This window comes from Oryzias latipes, chromosome 13 (genome assembly GCF_002234675.1).
Source record: "Oryzias latipes chromosome 13, ASM223467v1".
NCBI classification, from domain to species: domain Eukaryota; kingdom Metazoa; phylum Chordata; class Actinopteri; order Beloniformes; family Adrianichthyidae; genus Oryzias; species Oryzias latipes.
The window spans coordinates 16,653,775-16,680,413 of NC_019871.2; the positions used below are offsets into that span (position 1 = coordinate 16,653,775).

Genomic DNA, 26,639 nt, shown 5'->3' on the forward strand with positions numbered 1-26,639 from the left:
AACCACAAAGTCTTAACTTCAGTTCAGATTTGCGATGAATTTTAAAATGTTTGTTCAGGCAGTTTTTACAGCTGTGCCCACAGGGCCCCATTCCACCAAGATCTTCTAAAAGACATGCTTCCACTGACGGGTCTGTGAGCTGTCTGAAGGGCCCAACGCTGGACTGAAACTATGGTTCACTTTTTAGGGCAAATAATAGAATCTTTGAAACCATATAGGTATATCTTCACTGCTACTTGTGGTATCAGACTGTTATATAAAACTGTCTAATTGCTAAAGACTTTTGTGCACTTTTGTGCAAAAATTGATTTTATTTATGATTAAATGTCCCTTCATTTTTCAATTTTTAGTGTTTAAATCAATGTTGTTTGGTTGTGGATTGTGTTTTCTAACATCACAACAAACAAAACACTTGTCAAAAGGACACTGCTTTGGCAGATTCATCCATGGATTGCAATACTAAAAATTGCATTTGTAAGAGAATATCAAGTCAATTGGATTTAACAGATTCTGATACCCAGTTCCAGTTACAACTGAATATAAGTAGCAAAGAATTTTAATGTAGGGGATATAACGTGCATCATCTACTCCTGTTGTAGACCTTTACAGGTGTTTTGGCAATTTATTAAGAATGTAAAAATAATTTTTTATAGGAATTTATCTTTGAGAAAAAATATGCATTAAACTAAGAAAAGATGAATAACACATTTTATCAGACAAATGTATTTCTTTGATGCTGTTGTCAAAAAAATCTTCAAGCAATACTGTTTTTCCATACATCATTTATAGCATTTTGGAGTCGATGTTTATTTTTGAGTGTGGGTAAGAACCACTCTTGTCTTGCGGTTGACTCTGGCAGGTGTGGGTGTTCCTGGACTTTATCAAGGTGGATTAATGCAAGGACAAGGTCAGTATTTGGCTCATAGCAAAAACTACTTACCACTGTTTCTCAGACTTTCCCCACATGAGCTAATAATGTTTATGATAAAAAGTTTTGTAATGGCACAACTATTTGATGCATATCACCCCCCCAGGATTTAATGGCCGTGGAGTTTTGCCTGGGGTGGCGACTGGAACTGACCTAAATCCCAAATCAAGTAAGATTAAGGGGTTTGCTCTGAGCAACTGGCAAGTTCTTCATTTGTTCAGGTGGCAGTGATTTAACACTCATACAAAAGTATTAGAATAAAACCCAAGAAATGGTTCATGTAGACATGTTGAATGGACAACAAATATTACAACAGATATTCACAAATAATGAATATTTTTAGAGAGCCTTACACAGTTTTTAAGCTGACAAAATGAAAAGAACCAAAACAAGAAGAGAGTTGGAATAAAAAATTGGATTCAAATTTGTTTTTTATGTCATTTAAATACAACATTTGTGTGATTTTTTTATTTCTTTTTTTACCTGTACATGATCTTTTTGTGCATGGATAAGGAATGACAACATTGAAGTCACAATTTGAGTCTTATGAACATTAATAATTTTACAGAAAACTAAATTATGTTATTATTGGCTGCATGATCTGGTCAGGACTGTTTTTTTTACATTGCAGCTCCTATCTTGCAGGAGTCCATGGACAAATGCAGCCAGGAGTGTTTCATGGCTACCCCCTAAAATCACCATCAGCACAAGGTAGGACGGGGTTGTAGTAGAATTTAGAAACAAACAGCAGCTAGGACCAGACTTCAAGCTCTGGAGCAGTGACATGATAAAAGACCCCCACTGAGAAGGAACTGATGATTCAATCCTCACAAGGATCAGGTGACCAAAGAGGTCCATGACTTTGTTTAGAAAAGACTTACAAAGTTACATGTGATATAACTCTGTTGAATAAATGGGTCAGGGTGGGCAGTCAACAACAGTTTGCAGTTTTCTCAACTGATGAGGAACCAAGTGAAGGGAGAGATGCATTTAATATATCCACATCAATCAATACTGAAGGAAGAGGCACAATAAAAACAACCACACTGCAATAATAGATTTGCAACCATCAAAATTTGGCCGTGGTGCAGAGGTAGAGCAGTCAACATCTGATCGTAAACTAGTAGGTTCAATTCCCACCTTGCCCACCCATTTATTGAAGTGAACTTTGGCAAGACACCAAACCCCACATTGCTCCTGGTGGCTGAGGTTAAATCAGCAGTGCTGCCATAAGTGTGTAAATGTCTGTATGAGACTGTGACTGTGCCCTGGACCTTAAGGCAAGGTTTAAAAAACCCACCACATAAGTATACGCCATTTATTATTGACCATTAATGAAGAAAGCCATCACAAACTTGTTCAAAATTCTATCCGCATCAATTTGATGCTACGCTGAAGTCATAGTTAGTAACATCTAAAACAAATTTTAAAAAATCATCTCCAAGCATAAAGAGGTTTTAGAACCAATTTGACTAATCATCAATTAATCAATCAATCAATCAATCAATCAATTTGCATGTATGGCACTTATAAAAGCAGCAGCAATCAAAATGCTGAACATAAATTTAAATATAAACAAAATCACGCATTGATAGATATGTATGTTTCCAAAATATAAAGGAAATGGTGCATGCTTATATAGTGCTTTTCTACCTTCCTCAAAGGCCCAAGTCGCTTTACAGCCACAGTTCCATTCACTCAGTCACACAATGATGGTGGCTCTGCTGCCGAACACTGGCGCCAACCTTCCACCAAGGGCAAAGTGGAGTTCAGTGACTTGCTCAAGGACACTTGACATATGTTGGGCAAGGTGGGAATTAAACCTGCAATATTCTATTCAGAGTTCGACCGCCCTAGCGCTGTTTCAGTCGCCCAACTAGATGTGATAAATGTGTAAATATTTATGGATATAAATTTAAATTGTGAGGCATTCATTAGGGGGGTATTGGGGATTAAATTTAAATGGAACCAAATGAGTGTTTATTCATGTGTGTATGTTTTTATGTGTGTAAATCTGTATCTGAAACTGAAATGTTTACAGATAAATTTTCTCTTTTAACCTGTAGGAAAAGCAAAATATGAATATTCCAGAGAGAATGAAATAATAGGAATTAGAGCAGCTCTCTTTGTAAATGTGATTTTGTGAGACAACAGTCAAGCAGCTGAACCAGTGTTAACCGTTATTATTATAACTTTAATTATAATGTGTTCTCCAGGAGGCTATGGAGCAAAGCCTGGGGGTTCCAAGCTTCCATTTGGTACAGATTTTCTTTTCTTTTTTGCATCAATTCAGTGTAATCTGACCTCCAGCATTCTGTGATATGTCTGACAAAAATGTTCCTTTCAGGTTATGGACCCTATGGTAATACTGGAGCTGGACTTCCAGGTATGTCCAAAGCTGGATGTCCTTCTGAAACTAGAGTGTGATTTTATAATGAACCATCACCAGCTCTGTTTAAAGCAGCCTAATATGGTACTGATTCGTTAAAATTGGTTAACTGGAGAAAAAATCTTAATGAACATTTGTGCTTCTGGTTTAGGGGGTACTGGAGGTGCTGGAGGAACTGCTGGATTGTATCCTGGGCAGGTGCCAGGAGGTATAATACAAGCAATTGAATTTAATAAAAAAAAGACATATTTTTAAAATCAGATTCTAATATCTTTATTGGATAAACATCGCCAGAGAAAAGAGCAAAAAAGTCTAATCAATAGTCTGTGGGAAGTTTACGAACTGATAAATCATTGCAACTGCCTGATTAGGTTAAAGTTTCTTTAGACAAGCAGTCATGAGTAATCCTCTGCAGTTTAACGTTTTAGTTAAATCTATTTATCTCTAAAATTCAATCAGCAGGGTTTGGTGCTGGATCCAAGGCAGCCAAGTATGGTAAGGTGGTTTGCATTTCTTCTATCATTGAAAATTATAGCAATTCGTTCTATTATTAATATTTTTTTCTATCAATTTTTACAATAACTGTGAACTACAAATTTAAGAAGCAGTGCAAAACAAGTTTCAGTGTTTCTCACATTTTCTTTTCTCTATTAAAATATCCAAGGCAAAAAGACCAAAATATTTACTTCACAGCATCACATCATTTCTATATTTGAAGTATAGGAATAATTTTTATGGAATTAGTAGATTTGAACACGACAGCTGTTTTATTGTTTAATATGTAAGAAATCAAATCTTATTTGTTTTTTCTGGTGTGTCCTGGACAGGAGTTCCAGGAGCAGGAGCAGGACCAGGCACTGGAGCTGGTGGATTTACTGGAGGTGCCCCATTTGCAGTTCCAGGAGTTCCACAAATAAATGTGGGTGTTGGAAGTCCTCAGGGGGCCAAAGCTGCTAAATATGGTATATATATTGTTTTATCTTTTCATGCATGTACATGTAACTATAATCACAAAATCTGCATCATTTTGTCTTGTTTTGTTTTTGAAGGTTTAACAGGAACTGGAGGGCAACTTGGAACGGGAGGACAACTTGTACCAGGTGGACTTGGAACACAAGGAGGAGGTGGTGGATACTCTCCTGCTTCAAAAGCTGCCAAATATGGTAAAGTTTATCTTGCATTTTTTTTTTTAATTTGTAATTCCCTACAACTTGTTAAAAAAAAAAAACTAATGAGTTTTTTACCCCCTATTTTTTAAAGACTTGTGCATGAATATTTTTTTGAAGGTTTAACAGGAGCTGGAGGACAAGTTGGAACTGGAGGACAAATTGTACCAGGTGGACTTGGAACACAAGGAGGAGGTGGTGGATATTCTCCTTCTTCCAAAGCGGCAAAATATGGTACTGTATATGCATATCTTGCATGCAATATTTGACTTTTTAATTCCCTATATCCTGTAAAACACAACTAAGTAATTTTTCCCCATTTTTAAAAATATATACAAAGGTATAACAGGTACTGGAGGACAACTTGGAACTGGAGGACAACTCGGAACAGGAGGACAACTTGGAACAGTAGGCGTAGGTGGTGGATATTCTCCTGCTTCCAAAGCTACCAAATATGGTACAGTATTTATGTTTTTTTTTGGTTTTGCCAATTTGATTTTCCTCAATCTCTTGAAGTGTATGTTTTTTTAATTCCGTTTACTTTGTACCCATTTGTAAAGGTTTAACAGGACCAGGACAACTTGTACCAGGAGGACCTGGAGCAGTGGGTGGAGGTGGTGGATATTCTCCTGCTTCCAAAGCTGCTAAATATGGTACATTGTCTAGACGTACTGATGGCAATTTTTGTTATCCATCCATCCATCCATCCATCCATCCATCCATTTATCACTCTGTCTATCTGTCTGTCTGTCTGTCTATCTATCCATCAATCCATCCATCCATCTGACCGAAAGATTCTCATCAACCTAGGTTGATAAAAAAAAAAAACCTAAGAATGAGAGTCCACACAAACACGTTCCTCAGGTTTTTTTTTAAACTATTCCTAACTATTACCTATTTATCAACATTTAACAGGAATGGGAGGACAGCTTGGAACAGGAGGTCAGTTCGGAACAGGAGTTCAAATTGGACCAGGAGGACAACTTTTTCCAGGAGGACCTGGAGCAGTGGGTGGAGGTGGTGGATATTCTCCTGCTTCCAAAGCTGCTAAATATGGTACATTGTCTTGATGTACTGATTGCATTTATCCTCATCAATCCATCCATGTATTATCGTTGACTTGTATAGCTTATATGGAGTTCTGCTGTGGGACCTTCTCCTGGTTGGACGTGCATTGAAACCTCACAGGATACATGGATTTTTTACCAGAAAAACAAGCCACCTCAGTTTGTTCCAATTGGTGTGGAGAAGTAGCAGCTATACTTTAAAGTTTAAACAGTTCTAATCAATGTGAATTGTAGGTATTTACAGTTTTTCTCAGTCGCTTTAGTACAATTCTCAGATCAGATTGAAGTTTGCAAATACGTGTGTGCATTTCTCAAAACAATTTGTACAAACAGCAAACACTATGGATTTCTTGCAAAAGCCTGTAACTTGCTCAAAATCTTTAGTTCATCTCTCAAAACAAAGTCTTTATGTCATTGAACATGTCAGTGCCATCAGAATGTCAAGTCCTTGTGTCATTGTCTACGAACAAGACAGTCAAATTACTTAGTCATGTTGTCAATGTAACTGTGTACTTTAGAGGGATTTAGAGGGTTTCTCATGTAAACTATGGCTAAAGTTTCGATGACAATTATTGTAAAATGTAAGTTACACCTTTTTTGTTTGATTGCAAGAGACTGGACAAGATTCACATTTACACCTTTATTGTTCATATTGTAATTTGTTGACAGACCATGTCATACCAACATAGAAAAAACCCACTGCAAACAGTAACACAAAGGGAAAAAAAAGATAGGACAATATTCTGTACAACTGTACAGGCAGTGCAGTAGGAATTGGTGTGGTCTTCCTACACCTCTTGTCGTTCCTGTATGTTAGGCCACAAATTCTCATCCACATCACACCGAATATCCTCTCTTGCAATGCAGTGAAATATGCTTGTCACATTATGACAACTTGGTCAACCATTTTGCAGTGAATGACTTATACGATGAACTAATGACTAGGTGTTTTGAGGAGTAAGACTATTGCACAGTGAACTATATAATACATTTTGATCAACATGACATAAACAATTGATAATGTAGCAAAGAGCAGAGAATTGTACATAATCATTTGCATGGATGTACCAAAGCAATTGCAACTTGTTCAAAGAAGTGAGAAACTGCTTATATGATGTGCACAAGTGACATCATGATGTGAAGATTGAAAAAATAGTTTTGGGAATTTCATTCTGATCTGAGAATTGTACTAAAGCGACTGAGAAAAACTGTAATAGGATGAACAGTTAATGTCAGTGTCATCAGCATAGAAATGATATTTAAAAAATTATCGCTACTCATAACTCTAAAGAAAGCAATATTTTGTCTTCCTTTAACATATTTGTGAAGGTTTATTTGGTATGGTAGGTCAACTTGGAACAGGAGGTCAACTTGGAACAGGAGGACAAATCGTACCAGGAGGACCTGGAGCAGTGGGTGGTGGTGGTGGATACTCTCCTGCTTCCAAAGCTGCTAAATATGGTACATTGTCTAGACATATTCATGCAATTTTTGTTACCTATCCATCTAACAATCCATTAGGTTTTGCTCTTTTTTCTCATGTATGGTTTATCTGCATAGTCTTCTCTTGTTGGCCATGCATCCCTATTGATCCTTAGTGGAATCCTTAGTGGAATTGATCCTTAGTGGAAGCATTTTCACCAAATGTTCATGCCACCAACTCTATTTTTTATTTCTTTTAACTATTGCAAATTGCCTGTATTCAATTGAATGAATCGCTGACAAGGAAGAGCATCACACATCATTGTCTTGAACATAAACATGACAATTGGCATTTAAAAGGATGTTGTTACTCAAAACTCTTAGTAAAAACTATATTGCCTTCACCTTTTCTTTCGCCCATTGGGGAAGGTTTACCAGGATTAGGAGGACAACTTGGAACAGGCGGTCAAATTGGAACTGGAGGACAAATTGTACCAGGAGGACATGGAACATTAGGAGGAGGTGGTGGATATTCTCCTGCTTCTAAAGCTGCTAAATATGGTACAATATTTTGTTTTACAAATGTATACACATTAAGAAAGATTTTGGTATTTCTGAGGACTTGAAGAAACAATTCAGCCTTTTTCTGCCAGTGTAATGACAACCATGAAAGTCGATCTGATTCTCATACTCTTTCACTGAGCTTTGTGATGTAGTCAGATAAATTTATGTAGAAATGTGACCAATTTTATTTATATATGAAAGAATGCTAAACTTTATTATATGTATGAATTTGCATCTATAAAATACAGTAAGCTTTGGCATTCTACCTTGAGTATTTAGTTTGTATTTTTAACCATTCTTATTTTTAAAACATGAAAAGATTTTGCCTGTGAAAAAGTCTTTGCTATGACGCAATGTTTGCATCATGGTGAATTTGGACAAATAAACAAAAGCTGTTAACCGAGAATTTTATGGGCAATGAATCCTGTAAATGTACACTAATGCTATTTTATTGAAGTAAATACTCTTCAGTTACATGTTTTACAAAATTTTGGACTTCTGAAAGCCATAAATCTACTAGAGTGGATTAACACCCTTTTTGCTGCAATGACAAAAGTAAGAAAAAAGAAAAACGTATGGGCTCCAAATCTCTAAAAAGTTATCTAAATGTTACAGATATGAAGTTTAAAAAAACAACAACACAAAAATATATTGTGCTGTTAATTTTTATGCTCCATATTTTAATCAATAGGATACACATTGTCCTTTTGTATTACAGTAATGTACTTATGGTTTAGAACCTGCAGAAGGAATGTGGCTGTAGTATATTTGGTTACTTATTTAGAAAAGGAAAAGAAAAAGGTCTTACAGAAAGCCTAAGAAAGCTGTTGGTCAAACAACATTATAATTAACTGCCCAAAAAATAGTATTTTGGATGAAAGAACTTACAGAATCTCTACAGGTATAGGGAGCCAGACAGGAGCAGGGGGTGGAGCAGGTGGAGGGTACCATGCTGCTGCCGCCGCCGCCGCTGCTGCAAAAGCTGCTAAATATGGTAACTGTGGGGGGGAATTAATAAAAAAAAAAAACTTTTGAGAACAGTTCAATGAGTCCTCTTCTTGATGTGTGTTTTTGTAAAAAAGGTCAAGCTGGTGGAGGGACCTTCCCAGGTGGAGGATACCCTGGTACTCAGTTTGTCCCGGGATACGGATGTAAGAGCAAATCACCCGAATGGGATTCACTGTAGCGACAAATGAGTGCATTTCTAACATTGTATGTCCTTTTTAATGGCCCAGCGTTAACACTTGGTGTCAATCCTCCTAAATACGGTGAGACAATTCTTTTGTTATACAATGTGTACACACTTCCGCCTTCTCCCGTAAAGAACTGTTAATTAATTTCTCATTGCTCTTTACAGTAAAAGCACGTATACTTCTTTTTCAGTTTAAAAAATGAAAACAGAATAATCCATCATTTGCTTGAGTCAGCAGGAGCCCCACAGCAAGGACTGGAAGGATTGCAGAGGGGAACAGGACAGATACTTCCCGGATATGGTGGTGAGTATTTCAAATGATGTGAAAAATATTACAGGGCTGGGCTCTGTCAAAAGTTGAAATGATGTGTCTGTGCTGCAGCTTATGGAGGAGGTGCTGGAAGTAAACCCCCCAAATATGGTAACATTTTCTTCATAATTTCACAGTGTCACATATATTTACTCTTCCACTCTTTGATAAGATAAAAACTTTATTGATCCCTAACTGGGATAAAACGTCAGACCATGTGATGTATTTCAGAGCACACAAACCCATAAATTAATGTAAAATAAACATAATCTGTTGCAGCCAGTGTCATTTAGACATTAAGCCTTACCTTCTAGAATTACTTTTGATGCTGCATTATTGATTCAACCAATCTTTATCAATCCCCCCAAAAAGGAGGAGCTGGAACAGGTGTAGGATTCGGAGGAATGTTGACTAACGGAGGAGTGGGGCGAGGGCCTTTTGTTCCAGGAGCTGTTCAATACCCTGCAGGGGCAAAAACACCTTACTATGGTAAGCACACTGAAATAAAAACATAATGACGGGGACATTTCCACTGCAATTTAAACTTAACCCCAATGCAGGGGCGAACCTACAGGGGAAGGCAAGGGGGAGCAGCTGCCAGCAAAAAGCTTTGAACACCCCCCCCCCCCCCCCCACACACACACACACTTGCCTCCAGTCTATATTTGTATCATTATTGACAAAGATGGGTCTGGATGAATGTCTGTTTGTGTGATTGTCTGTAGGTATAATGAGGTGGTTTTGTTGTTGGACTGTTGTATTTATTACACATTTTAATTTATTCTTATAACTTCTTTTACTCGTGAATTATTAGGTATAAATAATGTTTTTTTACTATGTTTTAAAAATAGAATGAATGAGGAGCCCCACAGCTCACTGACCAGAGAGCATTTGAAATTCCATTATACTTGTGACAATGGCAACAATAAGTCCAAATATAGAGATTTAAAAAATCTTCAATAAAAGATTCTTTAAGCTTTGCAAAAATACAAAAAGCCATGTTTTGAATGAAATCTCGAACCCCTCAAATTATTTGCTTCAATATTAAACAGTTTAAACCAAGTCTTCTGCCCCAATGGCACAAATTTGCTATTTGTTCTGCATGTAAAAATACATTGTGATAGAAAAGTACTTTTAGAAATTATATGACATCCAAACAATTATGAAAGGTGTAAAAATCAATGAAACTTTTTCTTTTGTTTTGGCAGGAGTGTGGACAGGAGTGGTTCCTGGCCAAGGTACAGATTCTGCACATGTTAGAAAACAAAGCATAGGCTCAGGCATTCACTGCATGTCATTGGTATTATTTTAACAGGATATCCTGTTGGTGTAAAACCACCAAAACATGGTGAGTAACTTTATATTTGTGTGTGTAACATTAAAAATGGGTTTGCAGAGCAGAAAGAATCAATTTGACGTATGTCTTCAAATTCCTTTTGTTGTTTTCTAATATCAAACAATGATTCAAGCTATTCATCAGGGCAACTGAAATAAATCCTAATGAGCATATCAGTATGAAGTTTTTAAAAATAAATGCATGTAAAAAAAATAGCAGAAAATAAAGATGGTGGCACAATATGGCAAACGTTACACCTTTTCATGGTGTATCTTGAAGGAGGCATTCAAGTACCAGGAGCGACTCCTGATACCACGGGGAGGAATGTTCAAAATGGTTCTGTCGTACCAGGCGGCTTGCCTTCAAAACTTGGTAAAGCTTTGAATCCAATTTTTTTTTATCACCATACTGTTTCACGGTTTGCATTTCTAAAACTATATTTATTGCTTTTGCAGATGTTAGTCCTGCTGGAACTCCCAAACCAGGTAAACTTGAATAACTAAACTTCACCAATGGTGCTTCAGCGACAAGTGCTTGCAGCCTTCTCTTTTGCCCACAACATTGTTAGTGCCTTAGCTATTGAGCATGTCTAGCTTACAGGCTCCTGCTGTGGCAGTTTTAAGCTCCACCCCAGAACTCTGCCTTCCTGTGGCCATTTTCTCTGCTTCTGCTGAAATCTCACCGGATCACACTGGAAACTGTTGTCTTTTTGGCAGGACCTACGCCTCTTGCTCCCCTTAGCAAGGCCCAAGAGCTCACACAGCCCAGTAAGAAATGCTGCTTGCAAACCAGCAAAAAAAAAAAAAGATTTGCAACTTACCTTTAAGCGTTTATTCCCCTCAGTATTTGAGAAGGTTTTTTATGGTCCTTCCCATTTAAAGCGGCACTTCATTCTTCATTCAAAGCATCCACACTTGACATTTATATCTTGGACTACAATTTTTAGTGCAAAATGCTTTAATATTATCTCCTTAAAAGACCATGACCTTCTCAAATACTGCTTGATATTTTTGGAGTTTAGTATAAGCATGCATTATTATTTATTTTACTAACGGATATTGTGTCTGACTGCCAGAATTGTATTTTCATTTGAAAATATTCCTTAAAAAGTTCTTGTTTTGATAGCTTTGATGGCTTACATTTTAAAGCCTTCTTTACCTTTCAATTGTTTTATATATTTCAATAAGTTGTTCAGTATATTTTCTAGGGTTTTTTGTGTGTTTCTTTTTACATACAGTGATCATCTAATGCTGTTTTCATTCACATTCTAAGCTTGGATATCTAACAATTAATTGGTTATTGCACTGGTTTGTGTGTTCTTGTGTTTACTTCTGTCTACTGTATCCTCCTTTCAGTTGATGATGCTTTTTCTTAAATTCTGTTTTGCGGAACAAAGATGCAATATTTTCAAACACAGCAGCCAGAATTTAAAATCTCATTTGTGCCAAAAATCCAACAAATGAAGTCTGAATGAAAGTCACTAATTTCTTTCTTTATTCTCTTTTTTTCTTCTCTATTTGCTTATGGGGTCCATGTAAAAAAAGGTGGTAAGTTTAAATAAAAAGGCACATTTTTGCTTCAGATCTAGACTTTATTCTCATCTAATTCTGAATTATTATTTTGTTTTTCAGCTATTTCTGGAGGAATCGCACAACCCAGTGGTGAGTAGTTCATGCAATGCATTAAAAAAAAATCTCTAAACTTTTGGTTCTGCTGGATTTTTTTATGATAGATGGTCAAACATGCTGATGTTGTTGTTGTTTTTTTCTATTTGCTTTATTTACAGCAGCTACAGGTGTTGGTAAATATGTAAAATTACTGATATTGAATTATGTCAACAATTTGATTGCATTTGAGTTGTTAGTGAGGCCCTCCTACAAAGTCTTTGTTTTGTGTGTTTTGGCTGTACAGGTGGAGCAGGAGTTCCAGTGCCCTCTGGTGATCAAAACTGTTTTTATGTCTATTTTACATGGAGTTTCGACAAATATATTATTTAAAATGAAAAATATTTTTAGCTGTTTAGATATTTTGTTGACTTTGTAATTTAAACACTGTTTGTGTTTTTGTTGGAACAGGACAAGGACAGACTGGTAAGTGTAAACAGTCTCCCAGGAAAATGACACCATCATTTTTTTAACTCCCTGAAAAATGAAAAATGCATTTCAGTGGTTTATTTTTTTTTATCTTTGTTGGGTTGTTGTGGTTGAGAATAGTTAAGAAATTGCCTTTAAATTGTTTAAGTCTCTAAGGTGACTGGCTAAAACTAAACATATTGATTGAGAGAACTATTGTTGTAAAATTGGGCTATAGAAATAAAAAAATTAACATCTCGAATTGAATTCCAAAGGTTATTGGTGCCCAATGGAAAGTAAATACAGATGGTCAGAAATGCATATAAGTTTAGACATCTTTTTAAAGGTTTTTAATAAAAACCAGTATAGCTGCTGAATCAAACCTAGTGGTAGAATAGAAGGCATTCTAAAATGTATGCAACATTATCATTTTCTCACTTGAACCATAGGATCGTGGTCTCTTAATATGATCTTTGTGATTTATAAAATCATTACAAAAATATTTGACTAGATATAATTATTGTGTGGGTAATTTGTGCACTTCTCATATTGTACCACATGATGGAGACAAAACCAAACATCACAGCTCCTGTTCCTGAATTTATACAGCCTTTGCTGCAAACTAGTGTTGCTAACGTTCAAATGTGCTGTTTTCAGGTGTTGGTGGAAAAGCACCTAAACCCTTCCTACCAGGTAAACTTGAATTGAGTTGATCTAATTAGAGTTTAAATCAACCACATGTTATTGTTTCCTGGTGTAATGTTCTTTGCTATTTTTCCTCTTTTGTTTTGCTTCCATTCATCATCTTTTTAAGTGATTAGGATCAGCTTCAAAGCCAGATTTTAATCTGAAAAGAAAATTAAGAAAAAATTGAAATGTTGTGAACCTGGAGGAATAACCAAAGAATTAAATTATACATTTAAAAAAAGCAGTTGAAACTTAAAAAGAAATATTGAAAAATCAAAAGAAAATGTGTAAAACTTAAAAAAAAACATTAACCCTTGTGCTATCCTAGGCACTTTACCATTGGGAGTTGGGTCATCTAGACCCACTAGACAGTGCGCTGAACCTTTTTTCTTCAATGATTTGTGAACCTCACTGGTGTCCATGGATTACGTGAAATCTTTCCACCTTTATCCACCTTTGTCATGGTAGGGAGAACACGTCAATGTGAGGGTGGGGTCATCTAAGATAGCACAAGGGTTAAACCAAAATTTGTTACCAAATGAATCATAATGTTTATTTGTAACAGCTGCTAATTTGCATTTTCGTTTCTTTGCTTCTTTGCTTTCAATTTTCAGGTTTTAACTGCTAAGCCTAAATTAGCGTGCGAGTGACACTGAGCACTCAGACCTGTAATACAGCTATTTTGATGGATGAATTGCTCAATTTTATACCTGCCTTTCAAAATTACCATTGTAATTCCTATTGTAGGTTTAAAAATCACTTGCAGCTCAGCTGTAAATCTGCCCTTTGTGGATAAGAAAATCAATGATTCCATCCGGCCAGTCTTTGAAAGGTTCATATACTCAGCATCACGTCTCATCATTTAAGAATCATTCAATTCTCAAAATTCCGTAGATACCTTTTTTACGATCCCTCTTTCAGGCGCAATCTGTGTTTACCTTAACAAGCACATTTTGTTGACATTTAAACGGCTCGAGTTAGATCAATAAAACCACCAGTAAATGGCCAAAAGAAGCTGCATCAGGCTTTTCTCTGCCCAATTATCCGTCCAACAGACTCAGCACTCATCAGTTATGTGTGTCTGCGTGTTCACAGTGCTCAGGTATTTTTGGTACCCAGGCTTTTTTATATATATTGATTTATAATAACAAAACATAGTTATTTGGTAAGCGGTGTGGGAAACCTAAATCAAATTCATGTTTCAGTAAACGCTCATCTAAGCTGTTCATCATTTCCAACCTTTTTAGTGTTTTCTGTTACTGTAAACAATTGGGATGCCTATCTTCTTTTTTATTTGGTTAATTAAGATTAACAAATGGTTCCCTTTACTTTTTAGAAAATGTAGATGATTGAGTTTAATTATAATTTAACAAAATCATGGCAAAAAAGTAAGGAAAAATATGTCTTTTTAAGGTGTCGGACCAGGAGGCTATCCCTACAGCGGACCCTATGGAGGCACGGCTTTTTTTGTTTTGTTTTTGTTTTTTTACAATATTACTATACTACTGTCCAATTTGTTTTGAATTTTATGTGCATTTTAAACCAGTATATTCTCTTTTTTTTAGTCCCGTATGGTTCAGGTACTGGTACTGGACCAGGATCTGCAACACTGCCTGGGGCAAAGCCTTTAAAACCTCCAAGTACATGATCTCTTTCTAGTATTACACTATTTTGACCTATTTTCAAAAAACGGGTCAAAACTATTATGATTTTGTTTGTGTGTGTTGTGTTAAAAATTTCTGCTGGCTTATACTTCTGCTTATCTTACACTTTGCAGTGGCGGGAGGTGCAGGAATCCCTTTGACGGGTAATTTTTTTGTAAATTCCTTCTTTTTTAACTCATTATTTCTTTTACATTTTGATATGAATTTATTTATACTACTTTCCAAAATCGTGCAAGGATGATTTAAAACAATAACAATTGATGTTTTTTATTGCATTCATTTTCTGTTATTGACATCTCCTAGAGGAGCTAATTCCTAATTTAAAAAGAAGAAAACATCGACCAGCAAATAATCTTACTTTACTTCTGTGATTCAGGTGGATATGGTCCATATCAAGGTTATGGACAGGGTATGTATGAAAGAAGAGAAACACACCAGAATTGCTAAACGACTTTAAAAACACACAAACAAACAGGGAGGTGATCAGCCAAGTGCCCAAAGTGACAGTTGGTCAGAAGATGACCACATTGCACTTCCTCCTCAGGAAATTGCCTGTTATGCTGAGAAGTGCTTGTATAATTCATGCTTTGAATAAGAAACTGTTTAGATAAAAAAAAAATTACTGGTGTTTATTGAGAATTTCTTTTTTTTTTTTTTTTCAAATTTTTGTTTATTTGGTTCACATTTCTCAGTTTTTACTATCCAACAAATCAGTCCTCGTTTTCCGGCTTTTCTGTCCTTTTACAGTTGGACAACAAGGAGGTGGTGTTGGAGCTAAACCACCCAAACCAGGTACGCTTTAATGCTAGTAATTCAAATAAAAATAATAAATAACCTTTTTTTTCTTTTTCCTTAACTGCAAATGTTGCAGGAATTTAGTTTTAAGCTTGTAAGTGACGTATATAAAAGCAGTGTAACTCAACTTTATTAATCCCCTGATGAAATGTGTAGCAGACTCACCTGCCATGATTCAGATGAGTAATCCAGCATATTTTTCTTTTTGAACATATTTCTTTCACCTTCATGTTGAGTAGATCATAAAAACAACAGTCCTGCCTCTTCATCAGTCAAAACCCTCAATGCTCATGGTATTTCAGGAATTTCCCTATTCTGTTTGATTTGGAAGATCCTTACTATTTTATGTTATCTTCATTTCTCACAACAGATCATCACTATGATTATTTTATGTTTTTGATTAATGAAGTTACATCCCATTTCCACCCACGTTTATTCAGGTGTGCCCTGTAATTATTCTACCACTACCATCAATTATGTTTAACATTCAGATAAAACTTAGATTCATGTTGAGGGACATTTGATAGCATCTTATCCTGCAATTTGGCAAAAACTTCCAAATTTTAAGTGCTTTCTAAGACAACAATGGTCAGACTTCATCAGACATTTTTCATTGCTGTATTAGTAAAGACATTGAAAAAAGTGTTAATTAAATTGAGTTATTTAGCCTAAACTTCAATGAAATCCATTTCAGTCAGCAGTTTTTCTCTTCAATTGGAAGTTTCTGAATGGACCAAACCAACCCAACCTTCCAGTGGTACTGGCCTTAGCACCACTGGAAGATAGTTTGAAGACATGTAACCCCCGGTGCATGAGAGCACAGCCTTGAAATAACTACAAACTTTGTTTGGGAAGTTTGAAAAGCTGTGATTCTGTTGAGCTGCACCTCATGTTAGGAACTGTATAATAAGGACTTCAAGCATAAAGCTTAGACATATGCCTCAATTAATTCTTCATTTTTACATTCAAACAGGCTATGGGAATTTGGGAGGTGTATACCAGCCAGGTGAGTATGCTGCTTTTATGCTTTATTATTTTCTTTGTTAATCATCAAATATATGCATATGATTTGGGTTTTTTTAAATATCTTCATATGTAGTAACAATCAAACCCAAAACGTTCAGTGGTTCTGTAGTTCCTGGCTCTGGACAAACAGAATTCAGCTTCATTTCACGTCTCCATAGACACTGACATGACCCTAATCCCAATCCCATCAACCAAGAGACAGGTTAATCTGAGCCAAACCGACAGCAGGAAACGTTTACTGAGAACACCTTGAAAAGCAGAAAGATTTTATTAACTTGTCAAAAAAAATCAAAGCAGCAAGATCACATGTTCTGTCAGTGTTTATGTTTCAAACAGATGAGTAAAAATCCCATTTTATTAATTTTGTAAAATGCAGGTGTGGATCCTGGTTATGGGAGAGGATATCCCCAGCAATTCTATCAAGGTGCGAGAATTTTCTCCTGCATGCAAGTCCAGACATGTTTTATTTGTCGTCGAAGACTTTCTCAAATAGGCCTTTTGCATCAGATTGATAAATTTTGTTAACTTCAAAAAGCATGTAGCTTGCTGTTGATGGGCCATACATCTGAGGCGACAATTCAGAAAATGGCAAAAGAGAAGGATGTATCTTTAAAAAACAGAAACAAAGGGAAGACAACATGATTGAGGTTTGGTGTCAATGTGTGCTTTCTACATTTGGCAATAAACCAGTATTAGTGCTGAAAAAGGATTTTCAAGTGTTTCTACTCTCCTTTATACAACTTGCAGTTGTATAAGCATAAGCGCAGTTGTTGTATAAGTGCAGTTGGACATTTTAAGCATTTTTTACAAGACTTCAGCAGTGAATAGGCTTTATTCAAAGTCTATATATATATATATATATATATTTATGTATCTATATATAAATACAGATGTTTTTTTCAAGAATGTAACCTTTACATACAGTATGTCTAAAAAGCAAGGAAAAAATATTTGACTTCAAAAGCACAATAAAAGTGTCAAAGTTGAGTTATGTCTGAAAAGTTACTTTGCCATTTTGATAACCCTTTTTTTTTAATCCGATACGAATCCTTTGAAACAGGTCTTTTTGACAAATGTATTTTATTTCCTTTATTTAAGGCAGGTCCCATAAAGAAAATGAGCAGAACCAAGTCTTAGCCTCTTCTACATAAACACCTGCACTGTTTGTTTGCTGTTGTTTAGTGTTCATGGTTACATGTCTGGACTTTAAAAGTAAAAACTCTTTGCTATCAGAAAAGCCTTTTAGTTCAGTTTATGTGCATTTAAATCAAAACACAGTTAATTGTGTGACATTTAATGACCAGAACTAGTTAAACATTTTGAGATCAGAGGGATTCAGCCTTGGACTTAAGTGCCCCCCATTTGATCTGTCCTAATGGCTGCAGTTTTATCTGACCACTCCCTGGCTAGACCAGCTCTGACAGACACAAAGTGGGTGAATCTAGCATTTAGTCTGCTGGCAACCACTCATTTTTACTTCTGGTCTTTTCATGGTGTCAGGTGGACATGTGCCAGCCCCACTGACTCCGTGGCACATATCCAATTTTCAAAGCGTCACATCTTTACGCACATTCAGAGAACCAGCATCTCATGTTTTGTTTCAGTGAGCAGGAACCTGATTAGGCTTGGCTCTGATTCTGCAGAATTCAGCAGAAAACAGCAGCAAACCAGTTCATTTGCATTACATTTGAAAAGCAGTGTGTGCGTGGCTGTGCTGGATGCACACCAGTAATGATGCTTTTGGTTTCGTGACACGTGGGAATTTAGGTGAGAATTATTTAATGATACCTAAAAAGATATCCTTTGATTAAAAACAAACCCCATCCATTCTCACAGCACATTCTTTGAAAGGAGATCTGGTATCAGGAGGATAATCTGATAAGCTGCAGATCGATTTGCATTGTGCATAAATGAAGAATTTTATTCCCATTTTGCAGGTAGCCCAAAGTTTTGGGTTAAAATGTAGGGTGTGGAGTAATATTGTCTCGTCCAAGTTTTGTAAATTTCATCAATGGTGAGTCTCTTCATAGCAAACTTGGACTTGGAAAAGACAGTTTCAATCCGTGTTTGGGTCAAAAAGATCAATGCTTATTGTAGGTGACCATGATGGAGGATTTAGTGAGATCATATTGTGCCCTTTTTGTCTTCTTTTATGTTTCTTCACACCACCATTCCTTCCTTGTTAGTTCTTCTCTGTTTCAAGCTGTTTGGGGTGACACCTCACCTTACTGAGCTCTCTCTGATTGGTTAACTTCTCGGGTTGTTTGATTGGATTATTGTTCAGAGTTATCACTCTCATCACCTCAGCGCACAGAAACACAGATGTACAGGGAGGGGAGGGTTGGTGGTGAGATTGGGGATTATGCAGAAAAAGCTTTATACTTGGCCTGCATTACATTTTGGGATCCTCTTTTAAAGATTCAAAGGAATTGTCTCATGATACATTTTCATTAGAAAACCATTGGCCGGTTTCAAAACTCAAGAGTTATAAAATAAAAAACAGAAGGAAATGATGGGGAATTTTTTAGACTTGGTAAATGAAGTGCTGACAAAATGAGCCTGTGCTCAAATGGAGGACAGCTTTACAGAAACACCAAACCTGCAAACTTAGACTTGTGCATGGTTTACACTGGCAGGTTTGACTTAAACTTGGTAAATTATCTTTGTCAATCCATGTCACTTGGCACAAGGGTCCCAGCTCAGATTTGAATGGCTTCTGGCACGGTTCACTTGAGTGTGTCCATGGACTTTCCATGGACCAATGAACTGCAGTGTACCAAAATAAAAGAATTATGTTAGCATTGTGCATTTGGAACTAGCAAAATGCCACCCCAACCATAAAACTGAATGATTATAAAATTTTTAAAACTTTTTTAAAAAGATGGTAGTTTAAAAAACTACAGTGTGTGAAAGCAAACCAAAGGTGTGAAAACTATTTGCTTTCCCCACCCATTCTTAAAGGTACCTGATGATGTTCCATCTTTTTGTGGTTTTGCAGCCAAAGCAGCAAAGTACGCTCCACTGCAGGGCTTTCTTGGTGGTGCAGGAGGAGGAGGTGGAGGGCCCTACAGAGGTAAACATCCAACAGTTCCTCTCCCTATTCATAAATTACTCTGAGCTTTAGTCAGAAAAGAATCCTGCTGCAGCAAGACTGGGATAAATCACATTTCGTGAAGTGTCACACAACCCTGCTGCCAACTGTTCTTTGAGATTAAAGTGTATCTGTGCTGCTGTTTGCTTACAGGGTGCCAAGGCAAATACTGTGGGAGGAGGAAGTAAAGGAAACCTTGAGATTCGTAGACCTCAAGAAACCATGGTGCTACTGCATGATCTAGAATGTACATTTTATATTCAAACAAAGCCCCTTAGACAATAAGATGTCTGTTTGACTTTACTTGACTTTAGTGTCTATTGTCATACAAGCCCACCGACCAGGAATTTTGTACAAGATCTGATATGACATACTGACAGTGCCTTAAGTCATTTTGTATTAATCGACTCTAACTCTGCAGTGGCCGTAGTATGTGTTTGCTAGAATGTGAGTGTTGTTTGGGCACATAATTGTGTTGTTGCAATAGGGACTAATGATTTCTCTTGCTCTTCATCCCCGTTTGGCCCAGGTGCACAGGGGTTATCACCTCTCAGACTTGAGGAGGACGGCATGGTCCAAACTTGGCCAGTCTCTGCACCTCTTCTGGCTTCCCGTTTTCTCTGCTGCTATTTTTAGGCCTGCATGATGTACAGCAGCGTGCGGACGCTGTGGCTCTGGCCAACACATATGTTCCCTGCCACACTGCTGAGCTCAGCCGATGCACATTTCAGATTTTCTCGCCATCTTTGATTTTGCCAAATAATTCCAGCTTTTCTTTAGAAGAGAGAAAATTGATGTTTTTTTTATCTTTCTGTACACAAACAGACTCTTTATTTCCAGTAAATTGAAATGACATTTACATTGAGTGTGGCTGATTGCTTAACTGTCAGTTTCCCAATGTGTAGGATAAGCCAAATGCTATATCTTTGCTTCCATTGTTTAGTTTCACCCAACATTTATGCAACTTGTCTACATGATTACTTAACTTGTTTTGCAACATCCTTTGACTCATAGCTTTATTGTTATTAGGAAAGTGTGAACCTAAAAGAGAATCATCCTTTGCTTCAGCATTTATTAGCTGTTATTAACTGTAGTACAAGTTAACACTTTGACGGAGGAGCTGCTGGCATAACATATTTTTATTTACTTGAGCTGCTTTTATAAAGGCTTTACTGACCAAAGGTTCCTGAGCGCTGTTGCCAAGCGGCCCGTCTCTCTGTAACTGTACTGTATTTTGTACTAATTTGATGTTAGCCTGCTTCAGTTCATTCACTTGGTGCTGTGTGAGAACTGTCTTTGAGCCATGCTGGGTCAGACCTAGTCCTGTGTGGCGTGGGATACTCTTCATCTTTATTTAAAACTGTTTTTAGAAGGAGGAACAGTGTGGTTTTGCACTTTTTATATCTCTACGGCACACATGTGACTCGTTCCCAGATCTCTCAGCATTGTATTTGCTTAAACAAGTAACAAAATAAAAAATTTGTTTAAAGAACCTACGTCTTCCTGTTTGTTACCTTTCATCATCCATTAAACTGTCAGGCCTTTTTGGAATGTTGCATTTCTACAAACTATTTGACAATGTTTCCGCTGTGTGGTGACTGTAATAAAATCAAACATCAGATTACTGTGCCTGAGCCTTTGTGTGCTGACTAAAAACTCTGGTCACAATGCCAGCTGGAAATAATGAACTCATGCTGCTGTTCTCTCGGAATCTCCTGAGAGAACCACTGACCCATGAGCCACAAAAGTAGCTTACACTGTTCCATCTGCAGGAGCTTTAGTCTCAAAATGTCCCACTTCTGGAAAAACTTGGTGTCCCTTTAGAGCTGTGGAAAATTCCTATGGTCACACAAAAGAGGCAATCCTTCTTCTTTCTCTTTCGGCTTTTCCCATCAGGGGTCGCCACAGCGAATCATCCTTTTCCACCTCACTCTATCATGAACATCTTCTACCCTAACGTTAGCCAACTTCATGTCCTCTGTTAAGACATCCATATATCTCCTCTTTGGCCGTCCTCTTGCCCTCAGGCCAGGCAGCTACATCTCCAACATCCTTCTACCAATATATCCACTATCCCTCCTCTGAACATGTCCAAACCATCTCAGTCTGGCTTCTCTGACTTTGTCGCTAACACAGGCAACGTGAGCCGTCCCTCTGATGTACTCGTTCCTTATCCTGTCTAACCTGGTCACTCCTAAGGAGAACCTCAACATCTTCATCTCCGCTACCTCCATCTCAGCCTCTTGTCTCTGTCTCACTGCTACCGTCTCTAACCCATAGAGCAGAGCTGGTCTCACCACTGTCTTGTACACCTTTCCTTTGAGTCTTGCTGGCACTCTTCTGTCACACAACACTCCTGACACTTTCCTCCAACCGCTCCAACCTGCCTGCACTCGCCTCTTCACCTCTTTTCCACAATCCCCATCACACTGAACTGTTGACCCCAAGTACTTAAACTCCTGCACCTTCTTCACCTCAGTCCCCTGTAACCTAACGCTTCTACCTTGATCCCTCTCGTTCAGACACATGTATTCTGTCTTACTACGACTGACCTTCATACCTCTTCTTTCCAGAGCAAACCTCCACCTCTCTAGCTGTTCCTCCACCTGCTCTCTACTCTCACTGCAAGTTACAATGTCATCCGCAAACATCATTGTCCAGGGAGATTCCTGTCTTACCTCGTCTGTCAGCCTGTCCATCAGCATAGCAAACAAAAAAGGACTCAAAGCTGATCCTTGGTGTAGTCCCACCTCCACCTTGAACTCCTCTGTCTGACCTACAGCACATCTCACCACCGTCATACTTCTCTCATACATGTCCTGAACTACTCTGACATACTTCTCTGCCACTCCAGACGACCTCATACAGTACCACAGCTCCTCCCTCGGCACCCTGTCATACGCCTTCTCTAAATCTACGAACACACAATGCAGCTCCTTCTGACCTTCTCTGTACTTTTCCATCAACATTCTCAAAGCAAAAATGGCATCAGTGGTGCTCTTACGGGGCATGAAACCATACTGCTGCTCACAAATCTCCACCTTCTTCCTAAGCCTGGCTTCCACTACTCTTTCCCACAGCTTCATTGTGTGGCTCATCAACTTTATTCCTCTATAGTTGCTGCAGTTCTGCGTGTCACCCTTGTTCTTAAAGATCGGGACCAGAACACTTCTCCTCCATTCCTCAGGCATCTTCTCACTCTCTAAAATCCTATTGAACAACCTTGTTAGAAATTCCACTGCTGTCTCTCCTAAGCACTTCCATACCTCCACAGGTACGTCATCAGGACCAACGGCCTTTCCGCTCTTCATCCTTTTCAGAGCCTTCCTAACCTCATCCTTTCCAATCTCTGCTACTTCCTGCTCCACAACAACCACATCTTCCTCCCTTCTTTCCCTGTCATTTTCCTCGTTCATCAGCTCCTCAAAATACTCCTTCCATCTTTTCTGTACACTCTCTTGGGTTGTTAGCACCTTTCCATCTCTGTCCTTAATCGCCCTTATCTGTTGCACGTCCTTCCCATCTCTGTCTCTCTGTCTGGCTAGCCTGTACAAGTCCTTCTCTCCTTCCTTTGTGTCTAACCTGTCATAAAGCTCATCGTAAGCTTTCTGTTTGGCCTTTGCCACCTCTCTCTTCACTCTACGCTGCGCTTCCTTGTACTCCTGTCTACCTTCCTCAGTCCTTTCTACATCCCACTTCCTTTTAGCCAACCTCTTCCTCTGGACGCATTCCTGTACTTCCTCATTCCACCACCAAGTCTCTTTACCGTCTTTCCTCTTTCCAGATGACACACCTAGCACCTTCCTACCTGTTTCCCTGATAATCTCTGCTGTAGTTTCCCAGTCATCTGGAAGTTCATCCTGACCACCCAGGACCTGCCTCAACTTCTGCCTAAATTCCTCACAAGTTTCTTCATTCTGTAGCTTCCACCACTTGGTCTTCTTTTCTGTTTTCCCTATCTTCTTCTTCCTGACCTCCAGAGTCATCTTACACACCACCATGCGGTGCTGTCTGGCTACACTCTCTCCTACCACCACTTTGCAGTCATTAACCTCTCTCAAATGACCTCGTCTACATAGTATGTAGTCCACCTGAGTACTCCTACCTCCACTTCTGTATGTCACTCTATGTTCCTCTCTCTTCTGGAAGTAAGTGTTGACTACAGCCATTTCCATCCTCTTCGCAAAGTCCACCACCATCTGTCCCTCCAGATTCCTTTCCTTCACACCAAACCTGCCCATCACCTCCTCATCACCTCTGTTGCCCTCACCAACATGCCCATTAAAGTCTGCTCCAATAACAACTCTCTCTCCTCTGGGAAAACTCTCTATGACCTCATCCAACTCACTCCAGAATCTCTCCTTCACTTCTAACTCACAGCCAACCTGTGGCGCATACCCACTGACTACATTCACCATCACCCCTTCAATTTCTAACTTTAGGCTCATCATCCTGTCTGAGACTCTTTTCACCTCTAGAACACTGTTTACAAACTCCCCCTTCAGAATCACTCCTACCCCGTTTCTCTTCCTATCAACACCATGATAGAATAGTTTGTATCCTCCTCCAATACTACGTGCCTTGCTGCCCTTCCACCTTGTCTCCTGCACACACAGTACATCTACCTTCCTTCTCTCCATCATGTCTGCCAGCTCTCTGCCTTTCCCTGTCATTGTGCCAACGTTAAGAGTCCCTATTCTCAAACCTATGTTCCTGCCTTTTCCCTTCTCTCTCTGGCAACGGACCCTTCTGCCTCCCCTCTTTCTTCGACCAACAGTAGTCAAATTTCCACCGACACCCTGTAGGTTAACAGCATCGGTGGCGGTCGTTGTTAACCCGGGCCTCGACCGATCCGGTATGTCTAAAGTGTTGTGGATGATTCGCATGGTTATTTTGGCAATTTTTACGCCGGATGCCCTTCCTGACGCAACCCTCTCTATTTATCCGGGCTTGGGACCGGCACAGAAGTTACTGGCTTGCAACCCCTGTGGCTAGATTTAACAAATCTGCAGCAACTGAGGCAAAAGAGGCAATCCATCGTGTCCAAATATTTTTTCATACATTTTAAAGACAACAGGACAGTTTTTTTTAAAGGGGGGAACCAGTATTTCTTTTTGCTGATACACTCTTGTAGAACACGAGTTGTAGTCACATTTCCCTTTAGTTAAACAATGGCAAGATAAGTCATTAATTTTGGAAACGAGGAAAGTGTAAGGATAAGTGAGGAGCTGGTTTGAAGAGGAATTAAGGCCAATAATCAAGTCAAAAATCCAGGATTTACTAAGCACTTACTTCACTTTATAGGTTCCCCTTACTAGCACCAGATTGGATCCCCCTTAGCCCTTCAGAACAGCCCTAATCTTTAGCAGCAAAGATTCAACAAGGTACAGAAAATGTTCTTTGGAGACTTTGGTCCATATTGACATGACAGCAACATGCAGTTGCTGCAGATTTGTCAGTCATAAAGGGATGGACATGGTCAGCAGCAATACTCAAGCAGGCTGTGGTGCTGGAACTATGCTCAGTTGGTACTAAAAGGCCCAAAGTGGGCCAAGATAATATCCCACACACCATTACAGCACCACCACCAGCTTGGATCACTGATACAAGGCAGGATGGATTCATGTTTTCATGTTGTTGATGCCAAATTCTGACTACCATCCGAATGTTACAGCAGAAATGGAGACTCATCAGAACAGGAAACATTTTTCCAATCTTCCATCCATCTATTTTTGTTGTATCCCTTATGGGCTCACGGGACCTGGTCTGTTCTGGGACTGTTGGGTGAAGGCGGGGTACACCCTCGACAGGTCACCATTCTGTTGCAGGGCCACAATTCTGCACCCATGCACACACACATTCACAGCTAGGGATAAATTAGAGTCATCAGTTAATCTATGAAGCCCGTTTTTGGACTGTGGGAAGAAGCCAAAGTGCCCGTAGAAAACACTACAACCAACAGGGAGAGCATGCAAAGTCCACACAGAAAGAACCCAGCTGGGACTTGAACCAGGACCTTCTTGCTGTGAGGCAAGAGGCTAACAACTGCGCTCTTGCGCCACCGTGCAGCCCTATTCAATCCTTTATTGTCCAATTTTGGTGAGCCTATGTGAATTTTAGCCTCAGTTTCCTGTTCTTAGCTGTCAGGAGTGTGGTTCTCTGCTGCTTTAGCCCATCTGCCTCAGGGTTGGACGTGTTGTGCGTGCAGAAAGGCTCTTCTGCAGACCTTGGTTATAACAGTGGTTATTTGACTTCCTGTTATCTTTCTCTCAGCTGGAACTAGTCTCTCCTCTGACCTTTGGCATCAACAGGGTATTTACACTATTCTCTGTAAACCCTGGAGATGGTTGAGGGTGAAAATCCCTGTTGATTAGTTATTTCTGAAATACTCAGACCAACCCGTCTGGCACCAACAGCCATGCCACGTTCAAAGTGGAGATGCTGATTCATGCCTTCATCTCTTGCAGACTGGACTACGCTAACAGTCTTCTGAATGCTCTTCCAGTAATGACTATCAGGAAGCTGCAGTTCATTCAGACCACTGCTGCAATAGTTTTAATCAGAGCCATGACTCCTGCAGTTCTCTCGTCCTTACCAGTTAAATATAGAATTAATTATAAAGTAAGTTTAATCACTTAATTGTGATTAAATACCTGTCAGTTGATGGTTCACAAACCCAGCAGAGCTCTGATGTGCAGGAAGCAATCAGCTGGTAGAGGCCAGAATCAAACCCTAACAGGGTTAAGCTGCTGTTAGATGAAACCAACTTCCTGATCAGCTCAGATGTTTTTCCAACAGCTTTTGTATTCGAGCACAAACTCAAAACCAGTGTTGTTGATATATTTTTTACTGTTGATCTTCTTGGACCATATTTTTATTTTATTATCATTTTGTTGTTGTTTTTGCAAGAGATTTTGCATATTTTGGAAT

General features: G+C 38.5%; 1 protein-coding gene across 12 annotated transcripts in view; it reads left to right on the forward strand.

Moving 5' to 3' along the window:
* Positions 1-21,330, forward strand: part of LOC101171509 (elastin) — a 54,017-nt gene extending 32,687 nt beyond the window's left edge. Inside the window, exons 9-49 of one of the 12 annotated variants that reach the window (XM_023961363.1) lie at positions 860-907; positions 1,035-1,097; positions 1,574-1,639; positions 3,145-3,186; positions 3,276-3,314; positions 3,469-3,525; positions 3,777-3,812; positions 4,145-4,279; positions 4,367-4,480; positions 4,604-4,717; positions 4,824-4,940; positions 5,044-5,136; positions 5,399-5,539; positions 6,880-7,011; positions 7,402-7,533; positions 8,438-8,530; positions 8,619-8,687; positions 8,772-8,804; positions 8,964-9,032; positions 9,111-9,149; positions 9,411-9,527; positions 10,247-10,276; positions 10,354-10,386; positions 10,654-10,746; positions 10,830-10,859; positions 11,091-11,143; positions 12,005-12,035; positions 12,161-12,175; positions 12,286-12,312; positions 12,450-12,464; positions 13,104-13,139; positions 14,547-14,588; positions 14,699-14,773; positions 14,911-14,940; positions 15,174-15,206; positions 15,545-15,589; positions 16,566-16,598; positions 16,995-17,042; positions 19,617-19,691; positions 19,863-19,934; positions 20,239-20,413. In XM_023961363.1, coding sequence (XP_023817131.1) covers positions 860-907; positions 1,035-1,097; positions 1,574-1,639; positions 3,145-3,186; positions 3,276-3,314; positions 3,469-3,525; positions 3,777-3,812; positions 4,145-4,279; positions 4,367-4,480; positions 4,604-4,717; positions 4,824-4,940; positions 5,044-5,136; positions 5,399-5,539; positions 6,880-7,011; positions 7,402-7,533; positions 8,438-8,530; positions 8,619-8,687; positions 8,772-8,804; positions 8,964-9,032; positions 9,111-9,149; positions 9,411-9,527; positions 10,247-10,276; positions 10,354-10,386; positions 10,654-10,746; positions 10,830-10,859; positions 11,091-11,143; positions 12,005-12,035; positions 12,161-12,175; positions 12,286-12,312; positions 12,450-12,464; positions 13,104-13,139; positions 14,547-14,588; positions 14,699-14,773; positions 14,911-14,940; positions 15,174-15,206; positions 15,545-15,589; positions 16,566-16,598; positions 16,995-17,042; positions 19,617-19,691; positions 19,863-19,897 — 2,528 coding nt within the window. In that variant the 3' untranslated portion in view covers positions 19,898-19,934; positions 20,239-20,413. Of the gene's footprint in view, positions 1-859; positions 908-1,034; positions 1,098-1,573; positions 1,640-3,144; positions 3,187-3,275; positions 3,315-3,468; positions 3,526-3,776; positions 3,813-4,144; positions 4,280-4,366; positions 4,481-4,603; positions 4,718-4,823; positions 4,941-5,043; positions 5,137-5,398; positions 5,540-6,879; positions 7,012-7,401; positions 7,534-8,437; positions 8,531-8,618; positions 8,688-8,771; positions 8,805-8,963; positions 9,033-9,110; positions 9,150-9,410; positions 9,528-10,246; positions 10,277-10,353; positions 10,387-10,653; positions 10,747-10,829; positions 10,862-11,090; positions 11,144-12,004; positions 12,036-12,160; positions 12,176-12,285; positions 12,313-12,449; positions 12,465-13,103; positions 13,140-14,546; positions 14,589-14,698; positions 14,774-14,910; positions 14,941-15,173; positions 15,207-15,544; positions 15,590-16,565; positions 16,599-16,994; positions 17,043-19,616; positions 19,692-19,862 lie in introns of all 12 variants that reach the window. The other 11 variants (XM_023961366.1, XM_023961364.1, XM_023961367.1 and 8 more) reach the window with 11 other exon arrangements.
* The last annotated feature ends 5,309 nt before the right edge of the window (positions 21,331-26,639 follow it).